Source organism: Parus major, chromosome 3 (assembly GCF_001522545.3).
Source record: "Parus major isolate Abel chromosome 3, Parus_major1.1, whole genome shotgun sequence".
NCBI classification, from domain to species: domain Eukaryota; kingdom Metazoa; phylum Chordata; class Aves; order Passeriformes; family Paridae; genus Parus; species Parus major.
In genome coordinates this window covers 98,034,235-98,047,273 of record NC_031770.1, presented here as the reverse complement: position 1 = coordinate 98,047,273, position 13,039 = coordinate 98,034,235, and the positions used below count along the sequence as shown (strand labels likewise).

Below are 13,039 nucleotides of genomic sequence, written 5' to 3'. Positions count from 1 at the left end.
AATATGGGTTTCAATAATTCCCATGGGAAAATAAACAGTTTTATGAAACCTGCTTCTCCCACATGGGTGGGGAGGAGCTCTGCTTATCTCTTTAGCTCAGAACCAAGATCAGGACTTTTTCCTCAGGGGATCATTTACTCTTAAAACATTCACAAAACAAAGGTAATCCACCATCTTCCTTCAGGGCATGCCACAGAATCCATCTTCCTTTCCAAACAAACTACTAAACAGTGTATTTTATGAATCACTCTGGGTAGTGGATTTATCTCTTTTGCTCTTAAAGGAACCCTTCTTGTGAACAGGGTCAGTTACTGAGCTTGCTGCCACTCTACATCTCCAGCTTTTATTATTAACACAAGGAAATACATTCATTGCCTGTATATATTAAATTATTTTGTTTCTTTTTTTTTTATTCAGTGTGCTGTACTTGTACTATTCTTCACCAACACACTACGTGCTGTTTCCCATTAAGTTCTAATCATATCCTATGTATTTAGCATATCCTTGTTTAGTTCCTATTCATGTTAATAAAATGGCTCAAATTCCTTACTGTGAGAAGGAAAGAATACATTAATACTGAGTGTTAACACACTCCAAAAGTGGTCTTGTACTGGACACAGATGATATATTTGTATAGACAAATTAAGATTTAAAAAAAAAAACAACCCACACTCAGGCCATTAAGCTAACCTGCTGATACCAAATCAATTATTGTTATTAATGTGGAATAAGCAATATTGCTATATCAGTGATAATTTTCATAATAACTATATACTGTTATGCTATTATTAAATAGCAATAGTCTAAACACTTTAATCTCCAACAACTCCACGACTCCATTGTGATGGGCTCTGTCAAAACCAAAATCACAGTTCCATAACCCTAAAAATATTTACAGGTAATCAACTTTTATTATTAAAGTGTCCTTGTGAGATAAGAAATAAATGGAAGACAAAAACCTAGTCAGTGGGAAAATTCAAATGATAAGAGAAAAAGAAACCTGGCTTTCTGTATCTTCCTTCACATCTAACAAAATAGTGAGAAATAGGGTAGTCCATCCATCGACAAAAAATTTAATCTGTACTGGGACCTCTGAAGTCCAATACGTGATCTGGAAATTGGGATAAATAGTTCATAGACAGAACAATGCCATTCCAAAAAGTTCCATCTAAACTTGATTCTAAGACTTGTAGAAAGAGCCTGCAATATTAAATCATGTCTGATAAAATGGCGAATGAAAATTGGCGTTTATAAATGTTATATGTAACATTCACCAAATACTTACAATGATGAGCACTTGTTTAGTTGTTAATCTGAAAAGACATCTTAGAAAGCTGGTGAAGTATCATCTACCTGAAACTTCAACTCTGTACTTAGTAGAGGTCAAGAATTATGGAAAGTCACTAGAATCAAGACATGGGTAGAGGAAAAATATTTATTACGTACTTCAGAATGGACGTACTATATCAAAAAACCCCATAAAACCATAAAACCACAAACCCAAAACCCAAAAGCCAGAAAGAGGTTTAGATTATGCACAAACATGGATTAATCACACAGAAGGGAAGGCTAACCAAAATAAGACACTTCATTTGGAAAAAAAAACAACCAAACCTGTAACTAGAGGGTTATGGTAGATTTCATGAATGATATCAAACGAAAGAGTTATAAAATGTGTAAAACCCAATAATAAATAATTTTCAAGAGGATCTGAAATAATCTAAGTGTACCAAGTGTCAGAAGCTAAAACCCACCAACCAAACTGGCTGCAAAACCAGTACTGATAGATGATAAAGCCATGGTGGAAAACCTAAAAGAACCTCCTGAGTCTATGTTTCTCTGCTGGAACACTTAATCATTGGCCTTAAATCTGATCTGTTCCAAATGGGGATGCTGACTTATAAAGTTCATTACACAAGACAGTGATGAATTCTCAACAGACACTGTTCACCCAGGAAACTCAGGGATTCAGTAATTCTTACAGTGCAGTGAAATTCCAACTGGGGTACCTTGCTTAAAACTTTCTTGGCATCTAAGTGGATTGTATCAAATGCTACATTATTTTCTTTTAATTGTTTCTAAGAGAAGGCTGGAGAACTAGTAACCATTAAAAGTGGCACCTATTCTGCACAGACTAGTACAACTATAATTAGTGCATATGTGGGGAGATGTGATTTACCAGGGAAAGGTCAACAAGGGTTTTGTCAACATTGTTCTTGCCAAGAGAAGTCTTGCCTTAAACTCAGATTGAAGTCATTTGAATGTGTCAACAGGCACTTCGATAAGAGGGATTACAGAAATAGTTTGCTGAGATTCCTGAAAGGCTTTCAAGACTTTCCTGCTAAAGGTTCTAAAGGAGACTGAACAACCACAGGATAAGAGAGAAGATCCCAGCATGGATTGAAATGAAGTTAAAAGACTATGGTCAGTTTTCACAATGCAAAGAAGTCACTATTGCACCTTTGCATCTCTGTGCTTATTCGTAAATAATCTCAGTAAGGAGTGACAAGACAAAGATTGCAGAAGATATAGTGTTATTCATGAAAGAAGAGACAGGGTATGGCTGAGAATTGCAGAAAGACCTTCCTCTATTCAGGGTTCATATATCCCCGCTTATGCTCCAGCATATGGGGGATACATTTGCTGTAGCACAGGACTCAACAGGGACCCCCAAACTCTTCTAAGGCCTCACTCAGACCCTCTGTGTCTATCTGGAATAGCACTGGACACCCTCTCCAGTGGGCAACTGAATAGAGTCCTCAGTGCCCGGCAGAAAAAAAGACAGAAGATCATGAAGACAGACAGATGTACAGCCATGCACACGGGAAAAAAACAGTCCTACATCATGTGTGGAATAATGCTGTCTGAACTGACCACTACATTTCAGGAGATGTGAGAGCTGAGAAGTTTAATGTTATTTGTGGGACAATGCCAGCTCAGTGGAGATCAACAGCACACTGAATATTAGAAATATTCAAAAGCAATACTGAAAACAAGGCAGAGAATATTGTTATGCCACTTTATAAATCTACTATATGCCACTGTCATGAACAACATAAGCAGTTCCAGTCCCACCATCACAAAGAGGAATAACAGAAATGGTAAAGTTCATAGAATAGCAACAAACACTTCCTCGGAAAGAAGGAGATTTCACTTGAATTTATCAGTCTGAAAGAAAAGCCTTACCAGACTGGAAGGGGATCTCCTCGAGGCTCTGAAGAAGCAACTGGCATAGAGAAGGCAAAATTGATGTACTGTCCTTTCCCAAGAAAGAAGCAGGGCTGGGTCATCACATGGTATCACAAAATGGCAAGTTGAAAGCAAGGAAAGTGGCTGTTCATACATACATTGTGGAACTTCCAGCCACCAGATGACATGGATGCTACAAGTTTACAAGCAATAGGTCACAGAAATGAGAGAAATCACAGAAATCACAACATGGATAATGTTGGAAGGGACCACAGTGGAGCATCTGGTCCAACTTCCCTGCTTAAGCAGGGCCATTCCAGAGCATATAGCACAGGATTGTATACTAGTGGTTCTGGAATATCTCCAGTGAGGGAGACTTGACAGCTTCCCTGGACAATCTCTTCCAGTGCTCAGTCATTCCCATAGTAAAAAAATTCTTCCTTATGTTCAGGTGGCACTTCTGAGCATCAAATCAACTGAACAAATGTATGGAGGAGATACGGTAAGGGCTGCTAAGACACAACCTCTGATTTCAGGAGTCACCAGATGCAAATTCTTGTAAGTTCGAAGCAGACCCACTGGAAGTTTCTCCTGAAGTTTCATCTCTTGTAATCTTCTCATCTTTAGAGACAAGAACTGGGAAAGACAGTCTTGGTTTAAGTGATGTATCTGCCTTTATGGTGTTATGAAAAATTGAAAAGAGTAATTTTATTGATGCTTTTTAAGTACCTCAGGTTAACTAATGAGCAGCACAGCTTAAGCAGGATGGGAAATGGGGACACTTTTTCTCCATTTTTACCAAATACATCACTCGCAATCATCTTTGCAAAAAGATAACAGATTCACCTAATTCTGGAGAACATTAACCAGAGCACTACAGCACATCTGTAACACAAGTACATTTTCTGTGCTTTTATCTCAATAAGGCATGTTCTTTGGGAACAGTTGAGTCATGGACCCATCACTTATTATTTGTATTAAGTGCCACAATCCTCACTTGTGCTAAGGAAACTACACAAAACCTTATAAAGTCAGCGAGTACAATCACTCATGTGGGCTGGGGAGAAGCAGCAAACACAGCTCTTAGCAGCATCACTAAGCATGCAAGATCTGAGAGCATCAGGATCCTGCCCACACAGGTCCACACCCAGCACTATCCCCAGAGAGGGGCTGCAGAGCCCACAGCCTTCTCCCTTTCCAGGGGTCTGTCCCCATCCTGGGAAGGCTGTGAGGGGGCTGTGGTGAGGATGTCCCAGTTTCGCAAGTGCTCTCAGCACGAAGAACAGAATTGCTAGCAGGTAGAAAGAAGTGATCCTGTCCCTCTACTCAGCCCTGGTGAGGTTCAGGTGAGGATACATCTGAACTGCTGTGTCCAGTTCTGGGCCCCTCAGTACAAGAGAAGCATGGAGTTCCTGGAAAGGGTCCACCTACAAAGATGATCAAGGGACTGAAGCACCTCTCCTATGAGGAAAAGCTGAGAGAGTTGGGCTGTTCAGCCACAAGAGATGACTGAGCAGGGACCTCATCAATGGATTTCAGAATTTGGAGAGAGGATGTCAAGAGAATGGAGCTAGACTCCTCTTGATGGTGCCAAGCAATAAGTCAAGATGCAATGGGCAGAAATGGATGCTCAGGAAGTTCCCTCTGAACACGAGGAAGAACTTCACCGTGCATGTGACCAAGCAGTGGAACAGATCGTCCAGAGGCTGTGTTGTCTCCCTGGAGTATATTCAAGAACCGTCTGGATTAAATCCTGTGCCATGTGGTCCAGGGTGACCCTGCAGGAGCAGAGGCTGGACCAGACGCGCCACTGCACCCCTTACACGCTCTCCACCCCGCCGCTCCACGACGGCAGCACCCGCCGCCTCACGCCCTCACAGCGGAGCAGGCACCTCCCTCCGCACCGCCCCCAGCTCAAGATGGCGGCCCCGCCCGCCCCACAATGCCCCGCGCGCAACTGCCGCGCTTCCGGGTGCGGGCCCAGGAGGGCGGCGGGCCCGGCACGGCGGGCGGAGAGCGAAGCTGCCCCGAGCGGATGAGAACGAGCGGGCGCGCAGTGCCGGAGGAGGCTGCGCCCGGACCATGAGGCTTCGACTGTGGCTGGTCCCGGCCCTGGTGCTGCTGTGGGGGCCGAGCGGGCTGGAGGCGCTGGGGCACCCGCAGCGCCCGCAGCGCTTCGGTGAGGGCAGGGCGCGACCACGGCAGCCGCGGAGGGGAGGGGAGGGAGAAGGAGGGAGAGACCACTGCGACAGGACGGGGGGAGGCGCGGTACCCCCAGGGTTCGCGGTGGGTGATGTGTGGGGCGGGCAGAGCTCCCCTTTTGCTGAAGGTATCGCTGATGTTTGGGGCTCCTGCTTTCTGCGGGGAGTCGGGGAGACACCATTGTCTTCACGCTCGAGGTCTGCTGAAGAGTTTTCCTCACAGGAGTTTGGGTTCTGTTAAGGCGGGATAATCCCAGAATAGGAAGGGACTGCAGTGGGTCGTTTGGTCCAGTCTCCATGCTCCTGAAGGGTCGTCCTGGATCACGTTCCACAGCATTGGATCCAGGCGGTTCTGGAATATCTCCAGTGAGAGAAGCTGTACAGCCTCTCTGGGCAAAATCATAAATGGCTTCCCTTCATAGTTCTGTTTAGAGAGTCACCAGAAAGCCCGAAGCCATTGGAGCTGAAAGTGACCTCTAAAAAAGCTTGACGCAGAGGAGAACCGCCGCTTTATTTAACTTCTGTAAACAGTTTTGCATCTAAGCTTCTGCTTTGCAATGAGCAAGTTGTAGACTTCTGTTTGATAAGCAAAAGCTTATCACTGAAATGGCAGATGGACTCTTGCAAGAGGCAGTGGCCATGTCTTGCCCTTAAGGCCCATGTCTTACCTCTTGAATCCTTGTCTTTGCTTCATTTTCCCCCTTCTCTATACCATAGTTCCTCATCACAGGAGCAGCAAAATTTGTGTTTCCTTTAAAAACTTTGTCTGGCCCCCACATGAAAACCCCTGTTTTGAAAAGCAATGGTACAAAAATGATTTTCTGATAAGTTCTGTTGCTTTCCATGAGCCCGTTGCTATGCAGGGTGGGGTTTCACATGAGATGATGCTGACATTCAAATCAACAACTGAAACATCTAAAGACATTCTCCAAGCACCTTTCCAGTGATTAATCAGCTGTATATTCACACAGAAATATTTGTCCTGTCTCCAGTCAGTGAGGCCAGCAGGGACTGCTCCAAGACTCCTTTCTTAGATATCTCAGCACATTTCCTGACAGGTGTCCAGGCTGCACCTCTGCCCTCCTCTCCTGCACCTGAGGTGGATTTGTGGTTCTGTGCACACCTCAGCAGTTGGAGGCTGCAGGAACCTGGGAAGGATGGGGCTCAATGGTAGATGCTCCAGGAAGTGTGACAGAAATCAAACACAGTGTGTCCTTTCAACATCAGGGAGGTTCTGAACAGCGGTTTCATTTTGGGCTGTTTATTTATGCCTTCTAAAGGACCTGTCTGTTAGGAGTTTGTGCAGTCTTTATTTGATGGCTTTTATCTTCTTGGCCCACATACCACTGTGCCTGGACTGTGAGCTCTTCAATTTTATGAACTAGTGAATGGAGGAAAACCTCATTTCTTCTGTTTCTAAACGTTGGAAGAATTATTCATTTTCTTCACACTTTTAGTGACTTACCTATGCAATTTGTCTTGTTTGTACTATCTTTGTTTTTTAAGTGAGAAAATATTAGTGTATATAATAATTCTTGGTATGATGAAAGAGTCATGACTTTATTGGTTACTTTTGTCTATATATTTTGTGTTGGATTTTTATTTATTTGAGATGTATGGTCAGGGCTGCAGGACACCATTTGTAATACAAAGGCGGCATGAATTTATAATGATGAATGCTTTTGGTTTTGTTTCCTTTCTGAGTAGTTCTTGGTCTTTAATAGTCACTTCAAGCTCTCTTTTCTTTCTTTTTGTTTGCTTTTTTTTGAGGGGGTTTGAGGTGGTTTTGGGTTTGTTTGTTTTTTGTTTTCTTTTGGGGTTGTTGGTTGGTTGGTGTGGGGTTTTTTGAGTGGTAATAATTGTACTGACATACTTTGCTGTGTACAGTGAGGAATTCTTTTCCTCATGTGTTATTTCACACATTCACACCTTGAATTTCATCACAGGTTTTGTTGTCCAGTAAACTGAATTTACAAAAGTATTTTGTGAGGGAGCTTGAAAAAAATCTGTGTGTGCTACATTAGCTGTTACTTTTATCCATACACTGCTCCCATATACATATGCTATACATGCTAATATATAGGAGGCACTACTTTCCTAGTATCTTATTTAGCCTCAGATCTAGTAACTTACATGTACTTGTTACTGTTACCTGTTTGCCAGGTCAGGACATTGAATGTATTTGTTGATTAGGCCTTTAGATGGTACCTGGAGTGGAAATTGTTTTTTTCTGACCCCCTGCACTACACCAGTGGCACTGTCCCATACCACAGTTAGGAGCTGACCAGTTCTATTTTTGCAGTGCTTTGTAACTGTTGGGTTAATACATTCATATCCTGTTGATTTATTGGTAATTTTCTTGACTTATTGTAAAGCCTCTTTTCCTGAGTCTCAAACTTAGGTCTTTATATATATCCTATCATGACAAAAAGTTCTTTTTGGGGCACTTTTTAATCTCTTCTGCAGTGAATACTAAGGTCAATTATTTGTACTGGCCTTTAGCATCCATTCTTTGGGCTGTAGTTGCAGCTTACTTGTTTTACAAGCTCTTTTGGTTATTTAGCTGTTTGGTTTCTTCTCATAAAAAATATTTCAAGTATTAGCTTTATGCATTTTACAAGCTGCTTTTAAAAATACCTTTGTCTATTTTATTGTGGTTTTATGTTCTTCTTTTGTTGGAGTTCTGCTGTCCTCATTTTACAGCTTGGTTTTCTAAATATCTTTTCCTTCTAATAGTTTCAGTGTTATCATTTTGAAAGCTCTGTTTGTCCACAGCTTAAATTTTGGGAACTGAAATCAGTTTTCTAATGAGCACTATCCTTAAGGAAGTTTCATGAATTAACATTTTGTGATTTCTGTTCAGAACTTCTTGCTTATCACTCTGAATTAAGTTTTGCAAGGAGGGAAAAAGATTATACAGTGAAAAAAAGAATTTTATTCAGCAAAGAATAAGTGATAAAAAGATGTGGCTCATTTTCCAGTTTTTTTGTCTGAAGTAATCTTAGGGTGTGGTGCTCCAGGAGTCTAAACTGATCTAAAATGGGACTGCCACAACCTGACCTCAGCTTTCCAATCCCTTCCCCATTCCTGTGAGCACATTCATGGAATGTGAGCTGTCTGGAAGCTAATCTCTGTTTTTTGTTGGTATTGGGGTTTTTTTAGTGGTTTGGGGTTTTTGTTTGCTTGGTTTTGGTTTATTTTCAGTAAAGGGTATATTTTCTCTCTGTGAACTCCATTATTGTGGAGCAGCTCACAGTGTGACTGTCCAAGCACCTGCCCCGTTGTTTTTGGGGGGTGGAAGTGGCTGTGTTCCAGGTGAGAGATGAAGGCAGAATGGTATCCACCTCAGTTTGTCTTTAGGTGTACTTTTTTTAATAATGTTGATGTTAGGGATCAGTTTCTAGAGAAGTGGGACTCTATTACTCCATACAATGACTGATACTGTAGTTTAGCCCTCAAAAAATTAATGGCAACTCTTTCAAAATTTTAAATTTTTTCTCTTTGTTATCTCTGAAGATAAACTTATATAGCTATAAATTTTTTATGCTGTTTGTCTTGAAGTTCAGAGGTACCTGAATGGTAACAGAGCTTAATGTACTTGAAAAGAATAACAGTGCAAATATCCAGTTTGGGTGCTGAATAGGTGAACAGGTCACTGAATATATCTAAAAAACTGCCTGAATCTGTATTACAATACGGTGGTACAAGTTGTGTGCTGCCACACAGCAGGATCCAGGACTACCCCCAACAGAGTCCAGGTGTAAAACGTATCTTACTCCACTGTTACCTCTTTTGAATGAGAACTTTTTGTCACAAGCTAGACAGGGAACTAAAATAAGATAGTTGTTCCTTTTCTGGGAAGACGATATTCTTTACATCACTTGCTGGCAGTCATTTTCTACCTGCCAGATTGCACTAATAAAATCTGAGGCAGATATCCTGATTTTCACTAGTCTTTTCTCCACACTGCAGAAATACCATGCAGAACTCAGAACAACTGTGTGAGCTGGAGAAATGACCTGTTACAAATGGTTCGGTGCAAACCTACCTAATGCGCATCAGAAGACTCAGATTTAGAAGTTGTTGACTGAAAAAAACATCATAGTGGTGTTGATGAACAAACCAGGGGAGTTAATTGATACAGAGGGCAGCATAATTTGATTTACAGTCAGTTTTGAATTCTTCACACTTGGTATGACAAAATGCAGGAAGTCGAAAAGGCCAGGAATGTAACTTGCTGCCAAAGGGTTTAGGGATTGAAAGTTTAGCTCAGTGTCAAGAATGTGCAGTGAGATAATTAGTGACAAAAATCTTAATGCAAGTTTAAATTTTATCCTGCTGGACTGAAGCTTTTGTTGGAGACTAAGGCAAGACTTAGGTGAGGGTCAAATTATTTGTTTCCCTGCCATGATCTGCCTTTTTTGTTACTGTTTCTTACCCCATTTGGACATCTGTTGAAGCAAGATTACTGTTTTATATGGAGCTGGTTTTGCAGTTTGTCCCCAAAAGCTGAAGGTTGAGTGTGTTTCTCACCATGCATCACATGGTGGAGAATTTAAGGACACACAGTCCCACACCATGTAGTCCCTGCCCAGGATGTGGCGGGATTATTTCAAAATCCTTGTGGGAATTTGTTGATGCAGTGTCTTTGTCTCTGTATAAATGCCAGATGCTTGGTGTGGACATGGCCCTATTGAATGCAAACTATCAGTATTATTTTGTGTTGTGGATTAGCAATCTTTTCCATTAAGTTACATAATGGCAAGGTTTTCAAGTACTTTTCTCAGGTTTGTTTTCATTTGTTCATGTGAATAGGTCAGTGTTTCCATTTCCAACTGAAAAAAGTGATTGAAGTGTAATTTCTGTGAAAAGCACTCAAGGTCAACACGAAGAATGTCAATGTTACATTAAATTCTAATTAATAAGAATTACCTTCAACTATTGCAAGATTTTTGTAATGGGTGTGTAATCCAGTGCTCAGCATGAGTTTGGTTTATAGTAGTGCCAATTTTTTCTGACCTTTAAGCAGACAAAAAGTAAAATTCTTGTTTGCATTTAAGATTTAGGGTGGTTTAATTTTCTCCCCAGTAAAAACTGACAACATCACTGCTGTTGTACATTGCTGATAGCAGCAGTGATTCATCTCAATTTCATGCTTCTGCCACTCTGGAGTTTTTGTGTGCATGTGCAGAAGCCCCAGCATGGATTTCTGCTCTGTGGCTGGAAGAGCCGAGTGAGGAAGCACAGCCAGCCATACTCTAACACTTTGGCACTCTGACTTTACATTAGGATTTAATTGTGTGTTTAGCAGTCAGCAGAGATTTGTCTTTGAGATAGAAGTTTATATTTAATTTCCATTATAAGCAGGTTGTTCTCTGCACCCTCCTCCCCCCCACCCCAGCTTTTTTATAAACTGTAGGAATCTGAGTTTGCCTGTTTGCCAGACTGATGATAGGTCATGCTTTGCTGTTGAACCAAGAGCCAGGTTTCTTTAACAAGGAGCAATTCATCCTGCTGTCCTTTTCTGTGATCTTCATGTGCAGTACATGAACTTGCCTGTTTTGGGGATGTCCTGCAACCTTCTCAATGTTTCTAATGGTTTTCCTGATGTCTTTCATTTTTGGAGATAACATGTGATAGCACTGCCCATCTTTGTCACTTATGCCCTCCATCTCTTCATAATATCCATCCCTGTCTTCCTGTGCTGCCCTAATGTGTATTATTTGTACTTCTTTCCCCTCCATGATATTTGAATTTTTAACCTATGTAGGTGCATGGACTGGGAAGTGGGAAGGCAAGGGGACTCTATTATGAAGGGAGGCACCTACAGATGCTACCCAGTAGATGTTGATCCATAATTATAGGTGTTAATATTAATTAACAATAGGTGTTAGACAAGAACACCTTTTTTCTCACCTTTTTGGGTTGTCACTGAAATAGTAAAATTCTGCCCCTCAGTACCTGTGATGTGCTTCAAATTTTGGAAGTTCATGCGTGATTGAGTCTAAAGTTGTGTCCACAAGCAGAAGAAATGCAGTCATAAGTGAAGGGTTGCTCTCACAACTGTAGTCTAGACAGTAATTAATGTCTGCCTAGAATCAGCTCCACTTGAAATTATTTTGTGACACAGCAGGATTTTGTGATGTTGTATCTTTGTACAGTAGTGAGGCTTGTAGTTTTTTGAGAGCCAGACAAATTATCTGTTTCCAGAGAACACTGCATCCTGTGATAGGGCAGTTCCTCTCTGCATGATGTATGAAAGCATGTGATGGGGGTGTGTTGTGTTGGGTTTTTTTGAGCATCAAGTCATATGATGCTGTTCTGGTGTAAGATGGGATGGCTATATTGCCCTTGTTTCACTTTAATTATGAGGATGTTAATTCCGTGGACTTCCTGATTTTTTATAATGTCAGTATTTGGCAGGGTATTGCTTTCTTTTTTCCTTTGTAAGGTGGTCTGTTGTCATTAATAGGACAGACTGTTGTTAAATCAAGTAGATCCAGCGGTATGAGTTTTGTTCCTCCCTGGTCCTTATTTAAGATGTGATTAGTGAAGGAGATAATTTGCAAAGTTGGAAGTATGTGAGGTAACATGTAGGAGCCGTTGTGGGTATTCAGCTGTATTCAAAACCACCAGAAACAGCAGCTTAATTATCTATACAGCTTCTGCTAAACAGAATTTGCACCCTTAAGGAAATATTCTCACTGCCTAGAAACAGATGTTTATTTTACTGTGGGAAAAAAACTTTGGAGTAATATAAAGGTGCAGCTACATGAACAAGTTTTTCCTGAGATGAACTAAAGGGTATTTAGTAAGATGTCAGCTTTTCCATGATAGCCATCGCTGGCATGTCTAAATGTGTGATAAGGAGAGAGTAGTTGCCCAGTGTAACTGCAGAAGTGCACTGTGGAGTAGCTGGTGGACAATAAAGCAGCAGCATCCCTGACCTCCCAGCACAAGGGCTGGGTAACCATACCCCGAGGCTTTGTCTGCTGCTGACTGAGTGACTGAGTGCGGGCACCTTGTTTTCTCACGTGGTTTAACTAGTTTGGTGCAGCTGGAATCGAGTCAAAAACATGCCTTCTAAAACATCAGCAGTGCTGACGTGGTGGCCATTCTTACCAACAGGTTTGTCCAGAAATGTGCTCAAACAGAGTGTAAACTTTTATCTTGTTATGGTTTGTTAGACTGCTGACATGCATTCGGTTCTTGCTTTGAACTTGCTTCTCACACAAGTTCTTCTGTTTATATGTTCTTGATGAGCAAAACAGCAACCACTCTTCAGTGGAAACAAGTAAACATGATTTATCTAAACTGTTAAAGGCATGGGCTGTTTTGTGTGGGATTAGTGTTTCAATTCACTTTGTGTTGTGTCTCTGGCAATGTCTCTGTACTAGATGTACTGGAGAAAGATGTAACAGCAGGAGCAAGGAGTTGTTACAAAACAGCTTTCCCACAATGAACTTTCTCAATGTGTCCTCTTCATCAACAGTCTCCTAAAAGCAGCATAAGCTGTTCAGAGAAGGTATCCACAAACATTTAGGCAGGACTGCATCACCTCTTGCCTGGTACAGACCATTTGTGTGCCCAGTTGAAATACTGACTATATTTGCCTTCTCCATTAGCATTCCCTGGAATGGTGCTGCAGC

General features: G+C 41.4%; 1 protein-coding gene across 1 annotated transcript in view; it reads left to right on the top strand.

The window, feature by feature from the left end:
• The first annotated feature begins 5,168 nt into the window (after positions 1-5,168).
• Positions 5,169-13,039, top strand: part of ADAM17 (ADAM metallopeptidase domain 17) — a 35,286-nt gene continuing 27,415 nt past the window's right edge. The window contains exon 1 of the mRNA XM_015620894.3: positions 5,169-5,368. Coding sequence (XP_015476380.1) covers positions 5,272-5,368 — 97 coding nt within the window. The 5' untranslated portion in view covers positions 5,169-5,271. The remainder of the gene's footprint in view (positions 5,369-13,039) is intronic.